The 24,291-nt window shown below is 42.7% G+C and overlaps 1 protein-coding gene across 7 annotated transcripts in view; it reads left to right on the top strand.

Moving 5' to 3' along the window:
• Nucleotides 1–24,291, top strand: part of GARNL3 (GTPase activating Rap/RanGAP domain like 3) — a 227,851-nt gene that overhangs the window by 20,289 nt on the left and 183,271 nt on the right. For 3 of the 7 annotated variants that reach the window (XM_043530544.1, XM_037879518.2, XM_037879519.2), the window contains exon 1: nucleotides 10,172–10,416. The exons of 3 other annotated variants lie outside the window; for them this stretch is intronic. Coding sequence is in view for 2 of the 4 variants with exons in the window: in XM_037879518.2 (XP_037735446.1) it covers nucleotides 10,361–10,416 (56 nt within the window). In the remaining 2 variants the exon portion in view is untranslated. Of the gene's footprint in view, nucleotides 1–10,171; nucleotides 10,417–10,709; nucleotides 10,821–24,291 lie in introns of those variants that run through there. One more of the 7 variants, XM_043530546.1, reaches the window with a different exon arrangement.

Raw genomic sequence — 24,291 nt, 5'->3', positions numbered from 1 at the left:
GTTTATCTGTCCACCTGGGCTGAGAGGCAAGCTCCCAGATGCAGTGTAGATATACCCTGTGTGGCCAAAGCATGGCAGTTTCTGCCTATGTAAAATCCAAAAAGTCAGAACTTGATCTAATAAACTTACCCCTCTTCAGGAGGACTGGATGCTTCAAGATGTTGCTAATGTGCTATAGACCTTTTCACTACAATGTTACCAGTTTGGATCTAGCCCAGATCTGTAAGAGTTAAAGGTTTCTCTCATTTAATGGATGTTTGATGAACCCAATATAACATGAGTTTGGTTGGGCTCAGTTGCAGCTCTCACATCACAAACTTGCCACCATGCTTTGTGCTAATTGGCAGACTCATCAGAGAGGCCAAGAATTGTATGGGCCCTGGAGACTAAACTTCTTCCGTTACCCCTAGAACGTCTCTTCTTCATTAAAATCAGATATTGAAGAAAATTAAATACTGTATGCCAGAAATTATATTGGGAATAGTAAAATAAGTGTGCACCCTAATTATTCCAGACTGCATAAGAATACACACAGGGTTCATTTAATCCATCCTTGAAATTCAGACACTACTAGTGTGGAGTGCTGCAGATATTTAACAATACACAGCAATACTAAAAGAAGTAAAGTCTATACACAATTTAAACTACAGACTGAATATAAGTAGGCAGTAGGTCAAATGATAATTTGGATAATTACAAAGACAATATCCCCTGCTCTAGCAAAAGGCATTATGGGATCTTTAATTACAACAAAAAGAAAAGGAGTACTTGTGGCACCTTAGAGACTAACCAGTTTATTTGAGCATGAGCTTTCGTGAGCTACAGCTCACTTCATCGGATGCATAGCATATCGTGGAAACTGCAGAAGACATTATATACACACAGAGACCATGAAACAAAACTTCCTCCCACCCCACTCTCCTGCTGGTAACAGCTTATCTAAAGTGATCATCAAGTAGAGCCATTTCCAGCACAAATCCAGGTTTTCTCACCCTTCCCCCCCCCCCCCCACACATACAAACTCACTCTCCTGCTGGTAATAGCCCATCCCTCTTTGAAACCTCTCTTTATAATGCGCATGATAATCAAGGTAGGTCATTTCCAGCACTAATCCAGGTTTTCTCACCCCCCCCACACCCCCCCCGCTCCAAAAACCACACACACAAACTCACTCTCCTGCTGGCAATAGCTCATCTTACAATGTGCACAGCAATAATCCAAGTTTAACCAGAACGTCTTGGGGGGGGGTTTGTAGGAAAAAAACAAGGGGAGATAGGCTACCTTGCATAATGACTTAGCCACTCCCAGTCTCTATTCAAGCCCAAGTTAATAGTATCCAATTTGCAAATGAATTCCAATTCAGCAGTTTCTCGCTGGAGTCTGGATTTGAAGTTTTTTTGCTTTAAGATAGCGACCCTCATGTCTGTGATTGCGTGACCAGAGAGATTGAAGTGTTCTCCGACTGGTTTATGAACGTTATAATTCTTGACATCTGATTTGTGTCCATTTATTCTTTTACGTAGAGACTGTCCAGTTTGACCAATGTACATGGCAGAGGGGCATTGCTGGCACATGATGGCATATATCACATTGGTGGATGTGCAGGTGAACGAGCCTCTGATAGTGTGGCTGATGTTGTTAGGCCCTGTGATGGTGTCCCCTGAATAGATATGTGGGCACAGTTGGCAACGGGCTTTGTTGCAAGGATAGGTTCCTGGGTTAGTGGTTCTGTTGTGTGGTATGTGGTTGTTGGTGAGTATTCGCTTCAGGTTGGGGGGCTGTCTGTAGGCAAGGGCTGGCCTTTCTCCCAAGATTTGTGAGAGTGTTGGGTCATCCTTCAGGATAGGTTGTAGATCCTTAATAATGCGTTGGAGGGGTTTTAGTTGGGGGCTGAAGGTGACGGCTAGTGGCGTTCTGTTATTTTCTTTGTTAGGCCTGTCCTGTAGTAGGTGACTTCTGGGAACTCTTCTGGCTCTATCAATCTGTTTCTTCACTTCCGCAGGTGGGTATTGTAGTTGTAAGAATGCTTGATAGAGATCTTGTAGGTGTTTGTCTCTGTCTGAGGGGTTGGAGCAAATGCGGTTGTATCGCAGAGCTTGGCTGTAGACGATGGATCGTGTGGTGTGGTCAGGGTGAAAGCTGGAGGCATGTAGGTAGGAATAGCGGTCAGTAGGTTTCCGGTATAGGGTGGTGTTGATGTGACCATCGTTTATTAGCACTGTAGTGTCCAGGAAGTGGATCTCTTGTGTGGACTGGACCAGGCTGAGGTTGATGGTGGGATGGAAATTGTTGAAATCATGGTGGAATTCCTCAAGGGCTTCTTTTCCATGGGTCCAGATGATGAAGATGTCATCAATATAGCGCAAGTAAAGTAGGGGCGTTAGGGGACGAGAGCTGAGGAAGCGTTGTTCTAAATCAGCCATAAAAATGTTGGCATACTGTGGGGCCATGCGGGTACCCATAGCAGTGCCGCTCATCTGAAGGTATACATTGTCCCCAAATGTAAAATAGTTATGGGTAAGGACAAAGTCACAAAGTTCAGCCACCAGGTTAGCCGTGACATTATCGGGGATAGTGTTCTTGATGGCTTGTAGTCCATCTTTGTGTGGAATGTTGGTGTAGAGGGCTTCTACATCCATAGTGGCCAGGATGGTGTTATCAGGAAGATCACCAATGGATTGTAGTTTCCTCAGGAAGTCAGTGGTGTCTCGAAGGTAGCTGGGAGTGCTGGTAGCGTAGGGCCTGAGGAGTGAGTCTACATAGCCGGACAATCCTGCTGTCAGGGTGCCAATGCCTGAGATGATGGGGCGCCCAGGATTTCCAGGTTTATGGATCTTGGGTAGTAGATAGAATATCCCAGGTCGGGGTTCCAGGGGTGTGTCTGTGCGGATTTGATCTTGTGCTTTTTCAGGAAGTTTCTTGAGCAAATGCTGTAGATGCTTTTGGTAACTCTCAGTGGGATCATAGGGTAATGGCTTGTAGAAAGTGGTGTTGGAGAGCTGCCGAGCAGCCTCTTGTTCATATTCCGACCTATTCATGATGACAACAGCACCTCCTTTGTGAGCCTTTTTGATTATGATGTCAGAGTTGTTTCTGAGGCTGTGGATGGCATTGTGTTCTGCACGGCTGAGGTTATGGGGCAAGTGATGCTGCTTTCAACAATTTCCATCCCACCATCAACCTCAGCCTGGTCCAGTCCACACAAGAGATCCACTTCCTGGACACTACAGTGCTAATAAACGATGGTCACATCAACACCACCCTATACCGGAAACCTACTGACCGCTATTCCTACCTACATGCCTCCAGCTTTCACCCTGACCACACCACACGATCCATCGTCTACAGCCAAGCTCTGCGATACAACCGCATTTGCTCCAACCCCTCAGACAGAGACAAACACCTACAAGATCTCTATCAAGCATTCTTACAACTACAATACCCACCTGCGGAAGTGAAGAAACAGATTGATAGAGCCAGAAGAGTTCCCAGAAGTCACCTACTACAGGACAGGCCTAACAAAGAAAATAACAGAACGCCACTAGCCATCACCTTCAGCCCCCAACTAAAACCGCTCCAACGCATTATTAAGGATCTACAACCTATCCTGAAGGATGACCCAACACTCTCACAAATCTTGGGAGAAAGGCCAGTCCTTGCCTACAGACAGCCCCCCAACCTGAAGCGAATACTCACCAACAACCACATACCACACAACAGAACCACTAACCCAGGAACCTATCCTTGCAACAAAGCCCGTTGCCAACTGTGCCCACATATCTATTCAGGGGACACCATCACAGGGCCTAACAACATCAGCCACACTATCAGAGGCTCGTTCACCTGCACATCCACCAATGTGATATATGCCATCATGTGCCAGCAATGCCCCTCTGCCATGTACATTGGTCAAACTGGACAGTCTCTACGTAAAAGAATAAATGGACACAAATCAGATGTCAAGAATTATAACATTCATAAACCAGTTGGAGAACACTTCAATCTCTCTGGTCACGCAATCACAGACATGAGGGTCGCTATCTTAAAGCAAAAAAACTTCAAATCCAGACTCCAGCGAGAAACTGCTGAATTGGAATTCATTTGCAAATTGGATACTATTAATTTGGGCTTGAATAGAGACTGGGAGTGGCTAAGTCATTATGCAAGGTAGCCTATCTCCCCTTGTTTTTTTCCTACAACCCCCCCCCAAGACGTTCTGGTTAAACTTGGATTATTGCTGTGCACATTGTAAGATGAGCTATTGCCAGCAGGAGAGTGAGTTTGTGTGTGTGGTTTTTGGAGGGGGGTGTGTGTGGGGGGGGTGAGAAAACCTGGATTAGTGCTGGAAATGACCCACCTTGATTATCATGCGCATTATAAAGAGAGGTTTCAAAGAGGGATGGGCTATTACCAGCAGGAGAGTGAGTTTGTATGTGTGTGTGTGGGGGGGGGGGGGGAAGGGTGAGAAAACCTGGATTTGTGCTGGAAATGGCTCTACTTGATGATCACTTTAGATAAGCTGTTACCAGCAGGAGAGTGGGGTGGGAGGAAGTTTTGTTTCATGGTCTCTGTGTGTATATAATGTCTTCTGCAGTTTCCACGATATGCTATGCATCCGATGAAGTGAGCTGTAGCTCACGAAAGCTCATGCTCAAATAAACTGGTTAGTCTCTAAGGTGCCACAAGTACTCCTTTTCTTTTTACGAATACAGACTAACACGGCTGTTACTCTGAAACCCTTAATTACAACAGTTGGTCAGGATCTCAGTTTCATATCTTATCTGAAAGTCTGTAAAACATTGTCTCCATATAGCCAAAATCTGTGATGCTATGTTGTTGTGTGTGGGTCCTTGACCAAGGTTCGCACTCTGAGGTTTAGTAGTAGCTCTGTATGGTGATCATGTAGGGTTGCCAACTTTCTACTCACACAAAACCAAACATCTTTGTCCCACCCTTCCTCCAAGGCCCTGCCCCTTCTCCGAGGCCCTGCCCCCGCTCACTCTATTCTCCCCTCCCTCTGTCACTTGCTCTCCTTACCCTCACTCATTCACTCATTTTCACTGGGCTGGCTCAGGGGTTGGGTTGCGGGAGTGGGTGAGGGCTGCGGGTGCAGGCTCTGGGGTGGGGGATGAGGGGTTTGCAGGAGGGGGCTCCAGGCTGAGGGGTGGAGCCCAGGGGTTTGTAGTATGGGAGGGGGTTCCAGGCTGAGGCAGGGGGTTGGGGTGTGGGAGGGGGTATGGGCTCTGGGCTGGGGATGCAGGTTCCAGGGTGGGGCCAGGAATGAAGGGTTCGGGGTGTGGGAGGGGGCTCTGGGCTGGGGCAGAGGGTTGGGGTGTGGGGCTGGGGATGTGGAGTTTGGAGTGCAGGAGCGGGCTCCAGGCTGCAGCAGGGGTTGGAGTGAGGAGGGGTGTGTGGGCTCTGGCTGGGGGTGTGGGCTCTGGGTTGTGGCTGGAGATGAGGGGTTTGGGGTGTAGGAGGGTAGGGCATGAGCCAAGGGCTTCGGAGTGCGGGAGGGGGATCAGGGCTGGGGTGGGGGGTTGGGGTGTGGGAGAGGGTCAGGGGTGCAGGCTCCTGGTGGTGCTTACCTCAAGCAGCTCCTGGAAGCAATGGCATGACCCTCCTCTGGTTCCTACGTGGAGGCGCGGCCAGGCAGTTCTGCGCACTGCCTCTTCCGCAGGTGCCACCCCCACAGCTCCCATTGGCCCCGGTTCCTGGCCAATGGGAGCTGCAGAGCTGGTGCTTGGGGCAGGGGCAGTGTGCAGAGCCCCCCGGCAGCTCCTACCCATAGGAGCCTGAGGGAGGACATGCCGCTGTGTCTGAAAGCCTCTCAGAGCCACAGCAGGCAGGGAGCCTGCCTTAGCCCCACTGCGCTACTGACTGGACTTTTAATGGCCCGGTCAGCAGTGCTGACTGGAGCCGCCAGGGTCCCTTTTTGACTGGGCATTCCAGACAAAAACTGGACACCTGGCAACCCTATGATCATGGAACTTGTATAGTTGTTGAAGAGGAAGCGAGGTGTGAGTGAGTAAGTGTATATCAATGTAAGTTGAGAAAAATAAAGGGAGAAGGATCCTCATGGCCTTGAAAGATACCCGAGAGTAAAAAGTAATATTTTTCTTGATCTGACACCTTTAAAAAAAATTATCGCTATGAGAATTGCTTCTTCCTCAATGAAACAGTTAAATTAAATGTTTTAGCTACTCATATAAAATACCACTGTATCTTTCTCTTAGCAATATTTAAGTGCATTTTATTAGACCTCTGCCCAAAAATAATGTATCCCATCCTGTGTTTGTAGTAGCTATTATTTGTACATTGCACTATTCTTCTATATCATGTTGTAATTTTCATAATATCTGTTGTTACAAGGAAGAGAAGGCACTATTCACATGATCATTCTTTGTGCACACAGTGAATGTACAGCTGATTATTTCAAAATGTCCACTTTTGATGAAATTTTTAAACAGTGGCTTGTTAGAAATAAATTACCTTATGCAGAGGACAGGCCAAATATGGTGATATTAGGAAATGTTTTGCATTAGGTTATGAAGCAGTTCTTAAACAGTTTTCAAAACCACTTTGAAAAGCAACATGGGTCTCTAGTACTACTTATCTAATTCCTGTAGTTTCCAAAACGTGTAAATGATATAGTCTATTAAAATGATGATAATTAGTTTCTAAATACTCAAAGAGGATGTCCATGGCTAGGTGACCCACCCTAATTCATGTATCAGAGTGGCTGCTGTTCCTTTGTTGGTTAGTTTTGTGCCTCATGAACAAGCTTTGCAGTTTTCAGGTAAGTTGTAAATTGTACAGTTTTCAATTGTAGCTACATAACCATTCTTTTTGTTGACATTAGATAAATTTCAGCCTGGGCCATCTGGAAATAATGGCTATTGTGAGTTTTGTAGGCACTTAGTTAATATAATTTGTTATTCATTACTGAGCTGTTGAAGCTCACCTCCGATCAGCCCACGATGCCAGCCTCCAATGCCCACTTGTTAAATTTTCAAACACCTTTGTACTTTCTCCCATGCTGCTCCATCCTTTTGGGACACCCTCCCTATAAACATGTGCAAAGGTACCTCATTTTCCACCTTCAAACCCCTCCTCAAAACTCTACTGTGTTGTGATGCCTACAGAATACTTGACAGTGGTTAGGCGCATAGTGTGCAGAGACCACTCTACTACGCTGACCAATATTGTCTTATTGTTTATTTGAATTCCCGTCTGTGTATTTCTATATATTGTTATACTTAGACAAGAGACAACAGTACTTAGTCTGTAAGCACCTAAGGGGAGAGACTATCTTTTTGGTTTGTGTTTATACAGCGCCTAGCACAATGGTGTCCTGGTCTATTACTAGGGCCCCAGGCACTATGATAATACAAATAATAAATGAGAAGAATGAAGTATGAAACCAATGTTGTCTGGTATGCTGGATCAGACCACTGATCCATCTAATCCAGTATACTATCTCCAACCATTGACTATACTAACATATAAAATGCTAAATACAAAATAATATGATGGCATTATATATTTTCAGTGTTATTCTTAATTCATGCTATTCTTGTTTGATATTTTTTGACCACTGCTTCACAGTGAAGAAATTTTTTAGTTGAACTGTCCACCATAATGCCTATTGCTTTTTGTAGTGGATTACAGATAATGTATAGATAGATAGAATTTGAGACCAGAAGTAACCTGCATTCTTTGCTCCTAGATGTGTATCTTTGCATTAGCTGAACTAAAAAGCATTCTGTGTGAATGGGCACAGTTTACCAAGTGATCCAGATTGCTCTGTCCTGTCCTCAATATTTACCAATCTTTGTCATCTGCAAATATTATCAGCAGTGATTTTTATATATACTTCTAGATCATTGATGAACATGTTAAATAGTGTCGGGCCTAGAACTGATGTTTGTGAAACCCTATTAAATTTTTTTTTCAGCTATGACTCCCCATTGAATACATCTTGAGATCAGTCAGTTAGCTAGTGCTTAATCCATTTAACATGTGGATTACTGATACTGTATAGAGCTAATTTTTGAATGAGAATGTCATGAGGCACTGGTATATTGCATCTTTGCAGTTACTTTTATCAACCTAACTTGAAACCTCCTCAAAGAATTAAATCATGTCTTATCAAACAACCCTATTTTCCATATAACCATGATGGCTGGCATTAATTATATTCCTATTCTTTAATAGTTTATGAATTTAATCCTATATTGACATTTCTGTTATTTTGCCCAAGATTGATATCAGGCTAACTGCGTATAGTTAGGCTTATTAGAGAGACAAGGTGGGTGAGATAATATCTGTTATTGAACCGACTTCTGTTCATGAGAGAGACAAGCTTTCAAGCCACACAGAGGGCATGTCTATACTTACAGCTAAATCAGCACTTCTGCGACTGATGCAGCAGTGTCAATTTAGTGGGTCTGGTGAAGACCTGCTAAGTCAATGGCAGAGCCCGCTCCCATCGATGTCTGTACACCAGCTCCCCTAGAAGCGTAAGGTAAGTCGGCAGGAGAGTGTCTCCCGTTGACAGAGCATGGTGTAGACACAGCTGTAAGTCGACCTAAGTTACGTCGACTTCAGTTATGCAACGGAAGTAGCGTAACTATGGCTATGTCTATACTACGCAGGTTTTAGCGACACAGTTGTGTCGCTACAGCTGTGCCGCTAAAAGGTGCGCAGTCTACCTGCTGTTTTGTCGGCTCTCCTGCCAACAAAAAACTTCCACCCTCAACGAGCAGGGTTAGCTTTGTTGGCAGGAGAGCGCTCCTGCCGTCAAAGCGTTGTTCATACTGGTGCTTGGCGTCAGCAATATTTTTATCTTTTGGGGGTGTGCGTGTGTGTGTTTTTTTAACACCTCTGAAAGACAAAAGTTTTGTCATTCAGGTGCCAGTGTAGACATAGCCTTAGGTTGACTTACAGCTTTAGTGTAGACTAGCTCAGAGTTCTTCTTTAGGTCTGGGAAAGGTACTCTGAGTGTCACAGCTAAATGCAAGATGGAACAGATTGTTTAGCATAAGTAGGTAGAACAAATTCTAAGGGACTGATGCTTTTTTTGCCTCTGTCTTCACGAATAAGGTCAGCTCCCAGACTACTGCACTGGGCAGCACAGTATGGGGAGAAGGTGACCAGCCCTCTGTGGAGAAAGAAGTGGTTCAGGACTATTTAGAAAACTTGAATGAGCACAGGTCCATGAGGCTGGATGCACTGCATCTGAAGATGCTAAAGGAGTTGGCACATGTGATTGCAGAGCCATTGGCCATTATCTCTGAAAACTCATGGCGAACTGGGGGAGGTCCCAGATGACTGGAAAAAGGCTAATGTAGCGCCCATCTTTAAAAAAGGGAAGGAGGAGGATCTGGGGAACTACAGGTCAGTCAGCCTCACCTCAGTCCCTGGAAAAATCATGGAGCAGGCGCTCAAGGAATCAATTTTAAAAAACTTTGAGGAGAGGAAAGTGATCGGGAACAGTCAGCATGGATTCACCAAGGGCAAGTCATGCCTGACTAATCTAATTGCCTTCTATGACGAGATGACTGGCTCTGTGGATATGGGGAAAGCGGTGTGTGTGATATACCTTGACTTTAGCAAAGCTTTTGATACAGGGGAAGGAGTGCAGTGGGGGTGAGGCCTGGGGCAGAGCCAGGGGTCGAGCACCCCCCAGCAGTTTGGCAGAGCACAGAAGAGTTGTAATTTGGAGTAAATTGCAACTGAAATTTGTTGAAGACTGGACTGCAGTGAAGCCTGTAGTTTGTAAACAAATGACCCTCTGACTATATATATGGTTTACCAGGGCATCCACCAACCAGCTGCCCAGGGGAGGGGATCCTACACTATTTTCAGCCTCCCACCGGGGTAATTTTTGTATGTTCCTCATTGGTGGCCTTTGTCACACATTATGTACTATATGAAAGGCGCACAGGACGCTGTCGTGGAGCAAAGCGGCTGGATGAATCTTGCAGACCGCTACAGCAGGGCGTGATTTGGAGGTTGTCTGCCAGGGACCTTGTAAATCATGTTTGTATTCCTAACCTAGGAACCCCGCGCCGCAGCCGGAAGCTCCCCTCAGGCTGCTTCGGCCTCAGAACTACACATCCCACTATGCACCGCTGGGGGGGAGGGGTCTGTGGGAACAGCTGGGGCGGAGCAAGCTGGTAGGTGGTTTGGCGAGCTGTGATTGATGCGCTGGGGGATGGAGGGAGACTCCGGGTCGGGTTGGGTCGCACCGCCCGGGGGACGGAATGTTCTCTGAGCTGAGCCACTGTCGGTCGCTACTCCCGGCGGGAGAACCGGTTCCTGACGGTGGAGCCGAAGGCATGAGCGGCGCGCAACTCCGATGGAGCTGAATAGCGCCCAAGATGCTTCCACACGATTCCTCAGCATCGCCCAACGGTAACTGAGGCGGCGGGCTCGGGGGTGGGGTCTCCCGTGAGGCGCGGGGCGTGTCCACAGTGTTGGGCTCCCCGGCGGCCGGAGGGTGTGGGCATTACTATACTGAGGGGGCTCCCACTCTTCCCGCCTTGAGCAGAGACGGGAGCTGTGGGCCTTCTTCCATCTCACTCCGCCGGCAGACCCCTGGGCGGTCGTGGGGGTTGTTTGGGCCGTCGGTGGGGCGGGAAGGGTTGGCTGGAGCGGGGGCAGTGTAACGGAAGCTGTTGTGTGGGACAAGTTTATGAAAGAGGGTTAAAAATCAAGGGGTCATGTTGAACTGCTGTAGTGAGGTGGAGTCGTGCTGCTGGACAGCAAGGGGAATTCTGAAATTTGGCCTGGTGGGATTGGAGCCGGTTACAGATGGGGTAGTGTATTGACTGGTTGGGGCAAGTGTCTGTGTTTTAAGAAGTGGGCAATGATTTGAAAATGAGAATGAAACTGAGTAAAAAAATATACTAATTATGAAGCAGTCACTGTGGAAAGCTCTAGAACATGCCAGTGTGTTCCCACTGCAAATTTATTTATTTTATAGTGCCTGTAACTATACCTGCTTTCTCTGTGAAACACTTAGAAGATGGGTCTGTACTCTGAGGGACTTATAAATGTAGATATAACATACACTTGGAAAGGGAGGGCCAGTGAAGGATGCAGGTTATAGAGCTATGATTACACAGATACTCTTCTCTCTTTCTACTCCCCAAAAAAGCCCCAAACCCCCAAACAATACAGTGTTCCTCTCTTAGATTTACAATCTTAGGGCACCGCTATATTAGAAAAGGTTCACCAGTTTACATCATTTTTAAATTATCAAATTAAACTAAACTGATTGAAGTGAGGGTTAATCCAGTGTAAATGCATTTATGCTGGGAATTTGCCCCAGTTTGACTAGACTGATTTGAAATCAATTTAGTTAAATTAGCACCACTTTTTTAATGTATACTAGGCCTGTGTCTAAGGAAGATGTAATGGGTTGGTGAATCAAATAAAGGGGGGAGGAATAAGGACGGTTAATAGTAATATGAGCCTGGTTTTGTGCACACAGCTAGACTATGAAAATCCATGGATATACAGGTTTGGTTTATTATTTGTTGACAGCTATTGGAGTCCCTCCTGATTCCCTCACTATGTTTGCTCTTGGAGGGAGACCATTGTGGTGGTGGTAGTGGAAATACCAACTTCTACAGAAAATATAACAGAATTTCCCCCCATTAGTTGGGACTTTGGTGGCTTTTTGCCTTTGTTTGCAGCATGGGGTGTGATTTACCTGCCAAGATCTGGGCATATCACTCCTAATCGATTCTCTGACATTGTAGGGGCATTCATGGTATCTTAATCTCTCCCCGTTTTGTCCTACTGGCATACAGTTTAGTCTCCTGAGGACTGAAATGTTTTAGTCTGACTCTGATTAAAGGGTTTGGGCTTAATATAGTGATATCTGGGTGAAAAGTAATGGCGTGTGGCATACAGGAGGTCAAACTAGGAGTCTAATGGTCCCTTCTGGTCTTAAACTCAGTGAAACTAGGAAGCGATAGGGGTGCCTGTCCCTCACAGCCACTAGAGAGATCCACATTCCCTTGCTTTGGAAGTGTGGATTGTGAAATGGCCTTTATGACCTAAACAACACGTTAATTAAATATATATGTTCAGAAACATACTAGCCAGAGGTCAGCTGTATGAGCACCTGAAATGAGGATGGGGCATTTCCAGAGGGAAGATGACTCCAGGGAATATGTCATTCCTGCCAGAGATGATTTATCCTTGGCACTCATAAAATGCCTGTGTCATAAACTCATCATGATTTCAAAGTTCTGCTTTTTGGACCTGTTAGTGTTAGAAGCAAGTGCACCATATCTCACTGAAAACCTAGAATTTCTCTTGTCCAGTGGTATAAGCTCTTGTTTACTAGTCATGATGGGTTGTGAGGCATGTGACCTTACACTTTGTGTATGATTGCATATTATCTGTAGTGTACTGTAGACAAATGTATATTTGGAAGGAAATTACATATTTGTGAAATAGAGAACTATTGTGACAGTCAACTTTTTTAAGCTGCTCAGAAGGTTTGAAATGGTAGAGTAAATCCTGAGGCAAGTGAATTTGTGAATAGAGTACAGATGAGATTGTGAAAGATGCTTGCTAAATGCAATGTATCACATTGCTCTGCAGTTGATTGAATTGACACCATCTCACAAATATGTATATTTAATAATATACAAATGTAATAAAATTTATTTTACTGACATGTTTTATTGCTTCGGTGATGTGACTACACTGTGAAAACTTCCTTGTCGTTCAGACGCTTTTTAAAATACCCTGCACTAAGGAAGACTTGTGGTTGAAAGGTCATTTTTTGGATTTGGGGGCATTGTATGTAATGGAATACTTGTATTTGTAAGTTTTGTGTGCATTCTTTTAGTTTGTCTTTTGGGGCCATTGTGTGGTAGGTGTGTTAGAACCTTCCTTAAATGATTGTTCAGATTTTAGCTTTTTAAAAATTTTGTTATTTCGGATCCACTTGAAAACATAAATTCAATTACCCCCACCCCCTTTTTAAAAAGCTTTTAATTGCTTTCCCTAATGCAGAATTTGGTGATGCATTTTTTTGGTTGGGTTTTAGGCTGGATATACTTTCAAGTTGTAAACTTCAGTTATTCTATCTTCATATTTTTAAACGGTCTTTTACATGCATAGTGTTTTGCATAAATAAAGCTGGGCAACTTTAACTGTAACTGGCAAAATGTAGGTAAGGAAAATAAAACTGACAAGGAGAAGAGACAAAAAAGTGTTACAGTGAGGTTTGTGGCTCCTGTTTTGTTTCTTAGTATTCTCTGTAGGGCAAGTTGTGTAACTATTCAGTTTTTGTTTGGGAATATTTCTAAAGTATATTGGACAATTGTTTTATTGTTTGATTGTATTAGTTATTCCAACCTTCATTATCAGTATGTACTGGGTGGGGAAAAAAAGCTTTCTGTATTACTGCAAAACCCAGTAAAAGTGCTTTGGCTCATGTGTATAGTCCACTCAAAATGTTCTGTCCGGTGGCACCTTAAAGACTAACAGATTTATTTGGGCATAAGCTTTCGTGGGTAAAAAACCCACTTCTTCAGATGCATGGAGTGAAAATTACAGATCCAGACATAAATATATATTGGCACAGTAAGGTAACTCCCTTCTCTTCATGTGCCAATATATATTTATGTCTGGATCTGTAATTTTCACTCCATGCATCAGAACAAATGGGTTTTTTACCCACTAAAGATTATGCCCAAATAAATCTGTTAGCCTTTAAGGTGCCACCGGACTCCTTGTTGTTTTGTGGGTACAGACTAACACGGCTACCCCTCTGATACTTCAAAATGTTCTGTATGTAATGAAGACTCAAGCACTTTGAGAAGTCATTCTTTTACTGCTTCTTGGGTGGTCTAAAAAGAGTCAATAGCTTAATGTATATGCACCTTTTATTCTGTAAACTGGTGATTGTCATTTCCAGGGCTGCCAAGCCTTGTAACTTTCTAACCCATAGGTCCAGTTTAGATTTTGAACATATGGCTGTTATATGATATGCAGAGTGATCTACCGAGGCTATGCTTTATTAATTTTGAACAGGCTGATTTGTTGACTACTCCCTCATCACCAATGTTAGAGACCTCTCCATAGCCTTTTAAAGAGTGCTTACGGATTGAAAAATCACTATGCTTTAAATAAAAATAAGCATCTTCTTTCTCACAGATCTGTTTCCTGGATATATGCAAAGTCATATAGGTGCTTACCTTACTGATTGTTCACTGACAACTCTGTGTTAATGAAGTTATTTAAGGTTGCCCACTGGTATCTCATGCCCTTCCAGAGCACTGAGTTCAGCAAAACTCAAACTCCGTTATTCTTTAGCAATACAGAGCATATACCCCTATGGAATACTGAACTGGCTTTATTTTGGTTTGTGCATCAACAGAATTTCTAACAAATTTACAATTGTGGAATCTTTACATGAAGGGGGGCAGTGATGCATACCTTAACTGCACTGTAAGTACCCCTGTAAAACACCCATCGGTTAGGGGTCAAATTGCGGAGGGAAGGTGTTGGTACCCTTCCAAATTCCACCCACAAAATAAGCTTTCTCCATGTGAATCACCAAAATGAGACACTACTCAGAGTACATTGTGCAGATATGACTGTGCTTTCTGAGCTCTGCTTGGTTCCCAGTTGTTGGGGCTTGAATGTGTCTATGACCTCTGCTGAGCTCCTTGGGCTTGACCATGGGAAAAAAAATATCTGGCAATATCTCCAAAACACCGTTCACTTGGATGAAAATGAGATGTCACTCTCAGTAAATTGTTAATATTTTATTTCTTATGGACAGGGAGGATCACAAATCTGAACAATCATGGTATTTAAATTAGCATCTTTAGGCATCGGAGTTAACATATCAGTGAGATGAATGGGGCAGTTGACACCTCTGAGTTATTTTATTCTTTGCGGATTTGCATAGATGTGTCCGCATCAGTTACACTGTTTAAATTTTTGAAGTTTTCTTTGCATCCATAATTGCTAGAGGATTACATTTTGTTTGTTTGTTAATGTTTTTTAAATGAAAGATGAGATAGCCGCAGTTTCAGAGAAGTGCTAATATGCTTTATCTCTGTGGACCATCTCAACCTGAGCTATGTGTGTGGGTCAGGGTACTGCTTCTGTGAGAGATATAGAATGGGTACAGCATGACTTACTGATCAGTGGTCTAGTTTCTAGCACTTTTTTTTTTTTTTTAACTTGCAAAATGAGCAAATTTGCTCAAGTCATGGAGGAAAAATAAACGTGGGATCCCTCCAATGGAATGTCAGTGAAACCATTTTCTGGGGATGTGATGTTATTGACATAAACTGTGACCGTATAGATCATTGTTGCAACCACTGTTATATATTTGCAGCAAATATTGTACAAAGGTTGTTGTGTGAGGTGCCTGAGAAAGTTATGATTTGCTGGTTATGATTATGCTGTCTGTATGTGTGGCCTTTTTGTAGTTGAAGTTATAAATATTGGCTATGTACTTGTATCTCATTGTGTTTGATTCTAAATAGCATTTAGTGAAGCATTTGGTCAGCTTCTTGAGAAAGGAATTTGCAAATTACGTGTCCAGTCAAGAAACACTTAACTGACAATGGACCTTGGGAGACTCCAATCCACCTAAGAAGTCTTCCTGGGAACCTTCAAGGCAGCATGGGAGCAATGGCTGTTGCCTGTAAAGAACTGAGTGTTGCATGGACACGTGACTTGCCCATTTGACTCTAAACTCCATCTTGCTGCTGTGATTTTCCACAGTAAGAACAAAGGGGTGTCCTTCCACAGGGCAGAGAATATAAAAGGCCCTGGGAACCCCTCCATTTTGTCTTCAGTCCTGCTTCATACCTCTGGAGGAACCTTGCTACAAACTGAAGCTCTGAACAAAGGGCTGAATGACCCATCCCAGCTGTGGATGTACTCCAGAGACTTGATGTGAACCTGCAGTTTATTCCATCACTGCTACAAGCCTGAACTGAGAACTTTGCTATTACTGTATGTAATTGATTCCATTTAACCAATTTTAGCTCTCATCTATATTTTTCTTTTTATGAATAAACCTTTAGATTCTAAAGGATTGGCAAAAGTGTGATTTGTGGGTAAGATCTGACATATATTGACCTGGCTCTGGGGCTTGGTCCTTTGGGATCAAGAGAACCATTTTTCTTTTACTGGGGTATTGGTTTTCATAACCATTTGTCCCCATAACAAGTGGCACTGGTGGTGATACTGGGAAACTGGAGTGTCTAAAGGAATTGCTTGTATGACTTACGGTTAGCCAGTGGGGTGAGACCGAAGACCTCTCTGTTAGGCTGGTTTGGTTTGCCTTAATAGTAAAGGAACTCCAGCTTTGAGCTGTAACTGCCCTGCTGTAAGCAATTTATCCTGAATTGATACTCTCAGTTGTGTCCCACCAAAGGCAGCATCGTTACAGGAGATGAAGGAAGAGATAAATTAATATCAATTTCTAGGAGTCCCTGTGTGGATGGTTTGAGGGAAGGACTCTCCTCCCCTCACACTTACCAGAAGGAGGCTTGCTCAGTGATCAAGAGAGGAGTTCCTTTAGTTTCTGGGAGGGACTGAATGGAGAGATACTGTAACGTCTACATAATATTTGGGATGTGTTTGCAGTGATCATTCAAGATCAGAGAATATGACTCACCTTGAAGGGTATCCTTCATACTTGCTTGTCTCTGTTATCTCTCTCCATCGGCTACATAAAATCATAGAAATGTAGGGCTGGAAGGGACCTCCAAGAGGTCATCTAGTCCATCCACTTGCTGAAGTGCACATGGAAACTGAGGATTTGCAAGCTGAATTAACCGTGGTTGCGATTCCTCATAATCTTACACAAATTATTTTGGGGAACGGCTTTTTTAATGTGGCTCAAGCTGTCATGGGGTCTGGCAGCAGCAAGAAGGAATCTCGTGCTGAAGCCCTAGAGAGGAAAAAGTAAAGTTACAGAAACTGCTGGGGAAATGGGAGAGTGTCTCTTTGCTCCACTGCTGTAGAGGAATTACTGTCTGCTGACAAGGGTGGGTGTGGTTGAGGTCAGCTCTTATCCCAAGGCTAAAACAGGCTTTTCTCCAGGGGGGGATGGGAATGTTTTGCCTGATGGTAGGAAGACTGTCCAAGTTGCTGGCTGCCAGGAAGTTGCAGTTAAGCAAGGAACAGGAGTCACTCTAAAATGCATAGAAAAATGTGTCCTAGAGGAAAGCCCAGAGAAAAGTGATGGAGTCCTAAAGACTGCTGCAGTGGATGTGGATTCCATGGGCTCTGTAACCAGAGGCAAACCCAATTCAAAGAGGGAGGAGAGTGCAATGCCTACCAGTATGGGGAAGGGGTGGGGGGGGTCTGTTCTGTCTGTCAGTTGTGAGCCCACAGCTGAACAGGGGATAGATTCCACTCTAGGGAGCACAGGGTGTATGTCCTAGAGGGGGGCCCAGAGAAGGAAGTTAAGGAGGAATGTGGGGGAGTACAGGGATGTCTCCCCATTAATTACAGGGGAAGGCTTGCCCAGGAGAAATTTGCTGGATCTGCATCTGTAATCCCATGCACCTCACCTGTGGCTCAGGTTTTAAGAGGGAACTGTGTAAATGTCCTCCTGGAGGGGAGCAGCCACACAACTGACCTCCTGAGGACAGAGAGGGTGGACAGAGGGTTCCCCAATCCAGGCCCCACTTTTGCAAAATGTTGTTCCTGCTGTACTTGTGAAAACTAACTCTGTTCCTTTAAGGCAGGAGTAGGGGTTTCTTCCAAGCATTTCGGTGTCAGTGGATATGCTAATGAACCTCCTGCTGAAGGGGAGGAGACAGCCATTTCCCGGGCAGGTAAACCCCTCCAAGAAGGTTGGTGGTGATTGGACATCTAACATAGTGAATACCAGTGGAAGTGAGGTAGGATCAGAAGAGGCTAAAATAGGGAAAGAACAAGTTAAAAATTACTTAGACAAATTAGTTGTGTTCAAGTCACCAGGGCTTGATGAAATGCATCCTAGAATACTCAAGGAGCTGACTGAGGAGATATCTGAGCCATTAGCAATTATCTTTGAAAAGACATGAATATCTTATAATCCCCCATCAGTCATGCCAACAATAATAAATTTCAGGGCTGTAGGTGAACTATTCAAGCAGTACCTGTTACCTGATGGTGTTTTAAAGAAAGTCACACCACTGAACTGGTGGCAGTCACCAGCTAAACACTTGGAACGAGAGTTTCTTGAAGTACTAACTCAGCTTTTGACATAAATAGCCCCTTCTGCAGGCACAGAAAGAATATTTTCTTCATGTGGACTAATTCATTGAAACTTGAAAAATCGATTGGGAGTTGAAAAATAGGAAACTTGTCTTTCTCTTTTGGTCTATCAATAAAAATGAGGGAAGGGATGAGAACTACTAGCTTTATAAGTTTAAAGGACAGCCTAACTAATTTATTAGACTGTCTCATTTTCAAGAGATTGAGGTGAATAAGACCTTAAGCTCTAGTTATTTTCTATTAAGCATATTTGAAAATTTTCCTAGGCTGACCTGAAATAATCAGTTTAATTCACTGACTACAATTAACCCTTGTGTTCAATAAATGTAGTTGTAAATGTGAAATGTTTTGATAAGAGGGGTTAATGTATCCAAAACATTTAAGGTTGTTTTGTTTAATAAAATTTCAGTTACCATCCTAATGCAGCTTGACAATAAGTTAATTATGTAGTAAATAAGCAATATATCATTCACCATTTTCTAGCGTACTAAAAATGTACCATTAAGAATCTGAAAACATTAAGCTTTATAATTGTTTAAAATAAATATAAATAGTTTTTGCTGCCTATGAGGGCACACTATAAGATATACTAAATCTAGTGTAAAGGCTCTAGCTATAAATCAATACAGTGAGAATGCACCTCTCTTGAGAAAATAACTGAAGTACAAATGGAAAAGTTGATGACTTAAGGAGGCTATCCATTTGGTGATTATATGATGATTTAAATTGTTAATTTAAATCACCATGATTTAAATCAAAATCCACCATGATCAAGAATGAAACAGATTTCACAGGAGAGACTGAGGCAGCCCAGCATCAGAATATCACATAGTCCAGCAGCTAGGACAGTCACTTGAGAAATGACAGATCCCTGTTCAGATCCATGCTGCCTCTCAAGTGGAAGGGGGTCTTGAACGAGGGGGTATCCCACCTTCCAGGTGAGTACACTAACCAGTGGACAAACAGAAGGGAGGTTGTTGCCCTCATCCTCCCTCTCACACAAAAATGTTGTAGATGCCTAACACCAAGAAAGGGCTTGCAGCTGAGTATCACCTGCAGAAGGAGGTGTTTCCTTGTAGCCTGGATTTAGGTGGCTATCTCTGAGAGGGGTGGGATTTAGTACAGACCCCTTGGCTTGGCATCTCCCACTGCCTAGCTTAGGTGAGGAGCTGCCTAGGGAGGTGAGTTGTCTTTTGTGGATTATATTTTGAGTGCTTGTTCACATCCATTCCATCTCTCCCCATTCATTTTTGTGTAGGGAACCTTCGTGCTGAACTCAAGCTTTGTGCATCCTAGTGATTTTCTAGGCACCTAAAAATTAATTGTGGCCAATGCTGAGCATTGCATGCCAAATTTCCATTGTGACTCTAGCCATAAACTGATTACTTCTTGCCCTAACTTCAGTGGGCATGGAGAACTGTTAATCAGAGTCCTCTTACCAATCTTTTATAGAATTGAAGACTGTTATCAGCTGTCTCTTCTTTAGACTAATCATACCCCATTCGATTAACCTTTCCTCACAGGTCATGTTTTCTAAACCTTTTGTTTTTTTTTGCTCTTCTCTGAACTCTGTTCAGTTTGTTGACATCTGTAATAAAGTGTGGTGCCCAAAACTGGACACAGAGTTTCCCAGCTGATGCCTCACAGGTGCTGAGCAGTTATCTCCCATCTTACATACGACACTCCTGTTAATACCTCCCAAATTTAATTTGCCTTTTTAGCTGTAGCATCACATTGTTGACTCACATTCAATTTGTGATCAACTATAACCCTCATCTTTGTATGTAGTTATTCTGTATTTTGTGTTTGTGCATTGATTTTTTTCTTTTGTAAGTGTAGTACTTTGCGTTTGTCTTTACTGAATGTAATCTGATTGATTTCAAACCTTTTCTCCAATTTATGAAGATAATTTTGCATTCTAATCCTGTCCTCCGAAGTACTTACAACCCCTCCCAGCTCGGTGTCCTCAACAAATTTTATAAGCATAGTCTCTATTCCATTATCCAAGTCATTAATAAAAAATATTGAATAGTGTCAGGGCCCGCTTAATATGTCTTCCCAGCTTGACAGTGAAATATTGACAACTACTCTTAAAGTATGGTCTTTCAAACAGTTGTGCACACAGTAATTTCATCTAGGCCATATTTCTCTAGTTTGCTTATGATAATGCCATGTGGGACAATGTCAAAAGCCTTACTAAAGTTCACATATATTATGACTATTTCCCCCTCTTTCACTATGTCTGTTATTCTGTCAAAGAAGGAAATTAGGTTAATTTGGCATGATATTTTTTTCTTGACAAATCCATGTCAAATCCATGGCTATTACTTATCACCTTATTATCCTCCAGGTTTGAAAAAATTGATTGTTTTATAATTTGTTCAAGTATCTTTGAGTATCAAAGGCAGACTGATCTATAATTCCTTTTCCCCTTTTTGAGGATATGCACTTTGTTTGCCTTTTTCAGTCACCAGCTAATGCCTTAGAGATTGCTTTGGCAAGTTCCGTAAGTACTCAAGGGTGAATTTCATCCAACCCTGCTGACTTGAATACATCTAACTTATCTAAACATTCTTTAACCTGTTATTTCCCTACTTTGTCTTGTTTTCCTTTTCTTTTGTTGTTAATATTGTTATGCATCTTGTCACAATTAATCTTTTTAATGAAGACTGAAGCAAAAAAAGCTACAAACGTTTCAGCCTTTTCTATATTATCTGTTGTTTGCTCCCCTTCCCTCTTCAGTAGTAGACATACTTTTCTTCATTATTCTCATACTTCTAATGTATTTAGAGAACCTCTTCTTCTTGTCTTACATTCCTTCCTGGTTGTAACTCATTTTGTGCCTTAGCCTTTCTGATTTGTTTCTACATGGTTGTGCTGTTTTTTTTTATACCCATTCTTAGGAATTTGTCCTTATTTCCACTTTTTTATGATTCCTTTTTTATTTTTCAGGTCATTTAAAAGGTCCTGATGCAGCTATATGGGTCTCTTACTATTCTATCTTTTCTCTGCATTTGAATAGTTTGCTGTTGTGACTTTTAATATTGTTCCTTTTAGAAACCAGCCGCACTCCTGAACTCCCATTTATTTAAGATTTCCTTCCCAAGGAATCCTACTTCTGAGTTTGTTGAGTCTGCTATTATGAAGTCCTTGTCTTTATTCTGCTGCTCATTCCTTTCCTTAAAATTATGAAGTCTGTCATTTCTTGGTTACTTTCACCCAAGTTGACTTCCACCTTCAGATTCTCAACCTGTTTCTCCCTTTTAGAATCAAATCTAAAAAGCCACCCTCTAGCTACATCCTCCACCTTCTGAAACAAAATGTTGTCATCAATGTATTCTAAGAACTTGTTCAGCAAGGAGTCTGGTGGCACCTTAAAGACTAACAGATTCCTTTGGGCATAAGCTTTCGTGGGTAAAAAACCCACTTCAGATGCTTGGAGTGAAAATTACAGATGCAGGCATTATTATACTGACAAATGAAGAGAAGGGAGTTACCTCACAAGTGGAGAACCAATGTTGACAGGGCCAATTCAGTCAGGGTGGATGTAGTCCACTCCCAATAATTGATGAGGAGGTATGAATTCCAGGAGAGGGAAAGTTGCTTTTATAGTAAGCCAGCCGCTCCCAGTCCCTATTCAAGCCCAAGTTAATGGTGTTAAATTTGCGAATGAATTTTAGTCCTGCTGTTTCTCTTTGAAGTCTGTTTTTGAAGTTTTTTTCTTGAAGGATGGCTACTTTTAAATCTGTTATAGAATGTCCAGGAAGATCGAAGTGTTCTACTGGCTTTTGTATGTTACCATTCCTGATGTCCGATTTGTGTCCATTTATTCTTTTACGTAGAGCCTGTCTGGTTTGGCCAATATACATGGCAGAGGGGCATTGCTGGCACATGATAGCATGTATCACATTAGTAAAAATATACAGGTGAATGAGTCCCTGATAGTGTGGCTGGGTCCTCTGATGGTATCGCTAGAGTAGATATGGGGACAGAGCAGGCAATGAGGTTTGTTATAGTGATTGGTTCCTGAGGAGAGGCTGTGGGTATTTGGGCTCAGGGTGGGAGGGGGAGAAGAGGTGGGTATCTGGGCTGGGGGCGGCCAGCAGCTGGGCTCTGAGTGGGAGGGGGCTTGGGTGTATTGGTTGGCTGGGGTGGGGCACCATGGCTGGATTCTGGTGGGGAGGGATTGTGGGTGTCTGGCCCTCCGACTGGGCTTGGGGAAAGAAACAGGAACTGGGTTGTCATAGGGGTTTCTTTAACTCTCTGCTCCTGGGGGAGTTTTTGTGTGTGTCTGTATTGTTACAGACATACTTGCTGACAGGTATTTTGAAATAAATTACCAAAATAATTGAAACTGGTGTGATTGTGTAGTGTTAGTTTGGCAAATAACATTTGCAGAATTTTTAATTTTTTGGCACCAAATTTTAATTTTTTGGTGCAGAATGCTCCCAGAAGTAGCACATGCATGTGGGTGTGGGAGAATTCTTTATTACTTTTAGTATGCATGGATTGGGGAATGTTTATTGTAGGAGTCAAATTTTTAATTTAAAATTTTTTACATAATTCTTGTGCATGTTTTTACCTAGAGCATGGAGTACATAATTTAACTTTTTAAAAAGTAGATATATAAACATTGTTACCATATGTCCATTGTATTTTAATGTCCCTCTTGTGGGATATCTTTTTATAAGCAAAAAGCTAAAATCCACACCTCTTCTATATGGGGAGTTTAGAAACTACTTGAACCAGAGCTGTTGAATTTATGTAGGTTATAATTTGGCTTCACCAGCAGAAATTATTTTTGTTTTGTTTGTTCCAATTTATAATCACAAAATGTGCCCCCCTTCCACCAAAGAGTTGTTAATATAAAATTGTATTAACATCCCTTAATTTCCTCAAAAGCCTCATGAAATAAATGGGCCTTAGAGTGTGCCCTGGAAGTTAACAAATCCACCTATTTTAAACTGGTGTTGGAGAGTATTTCAGAGCCCTGGGGCCTTTATGGAGACACTGCCATCCCCTGCACCCCCATCTGCTACAGTTAAGTGCTTTTGCTAATGGTAACTATGGGAGTATCACAAGGAGGGAATCTGTCTCTCAAGTAAGCTGCTCTCAGGCAATTAAAGGGTTTGTAGTTCAAACCCAGTACCTTAAACTTCATCCAGAAGCTAACTGGTACACAATGCAGGATTCAGAAAACAGCTGCTATGTAGTCTCAATAAGACATCTCCCTTAGCTAATGGGCCTCCTGTACCAATTCCTGCGTCTGAATTGATTTAAAATGTAGTGCCATGTAGAGTACATTGCAATAGTCTAGTCCTGAAGCAACAGAAACATGGATAACAGAAGCATGAGTGCATCTGCAAGATATGGCTGTACGCTACTGGGTAGGCATAGGTGGTAAAATGATTTCTTGACTGCTGTTGCCACGTGATTTTTCTAGTCTAAGTTGTTGGCTTAGCCAGGCCCCCAAGATATAAACTCAAGATTTCAGAGGCGAATAACTGCTCTTGATCCTCAAAGCAGATACTGTATAATTGCCACTATCTGTTCTAATAATTTCTCCCAGTCTGCTAGCATTAACTCTCTCTTGTTCAAACTGAGCCTCATTTAGCTCACTTTGATCTATTTCTCCATTTGCCAGACACCACTCAACCAATCCTTCTTTTAGTTAATGTTGCTATGGGAGCATTGTTTCCTTCGTATTTTAACTGTGCAACTTAACATTGCATTAACTTAGCTTTTTGAAATAGATTATACAATGCAGTACAGACCAGAAAATTGCAAAAATCTGATCTGGAGATTTTTATTTGTACCTTGTCATATACAAACTCATCAGGAAGAAGAAAACTTGGGTTTGTTTGTTTGCTTTTTTGGTTTGAGTGGGGGAAGGTATTTTTGCTTGGCTGGTTTTCTCCCCTTATTTTGTTTGTCACTGGTTCGGGGGGAAATTAACTTTTTATTCATCAGTGCAACAATTAAAATGTTGCTCATGCAAAATGGCCCAACAGGATTCTTCTGAGTTCC

The sequence above is a fragment of the Chelonia mydas genome, chromosome 16, assembly GCF_015237465.2.
Source record: "Chelonia mydas isolate rCheMyd1 chromosome 16, rCheMyd1.pri.v2, whole genome shotgun sequence".
Lineage (NCBI taxonomy): Eukaryota > Metazoa > Chordata > Testudines > Cheloniidae > Chelonia > Chelonia mydas.
The sequence above is the reverse complement of the archived record's forward strand: the minus strand, read 5'-3'. Positions and strand labels throughout refer to the sequence as shown.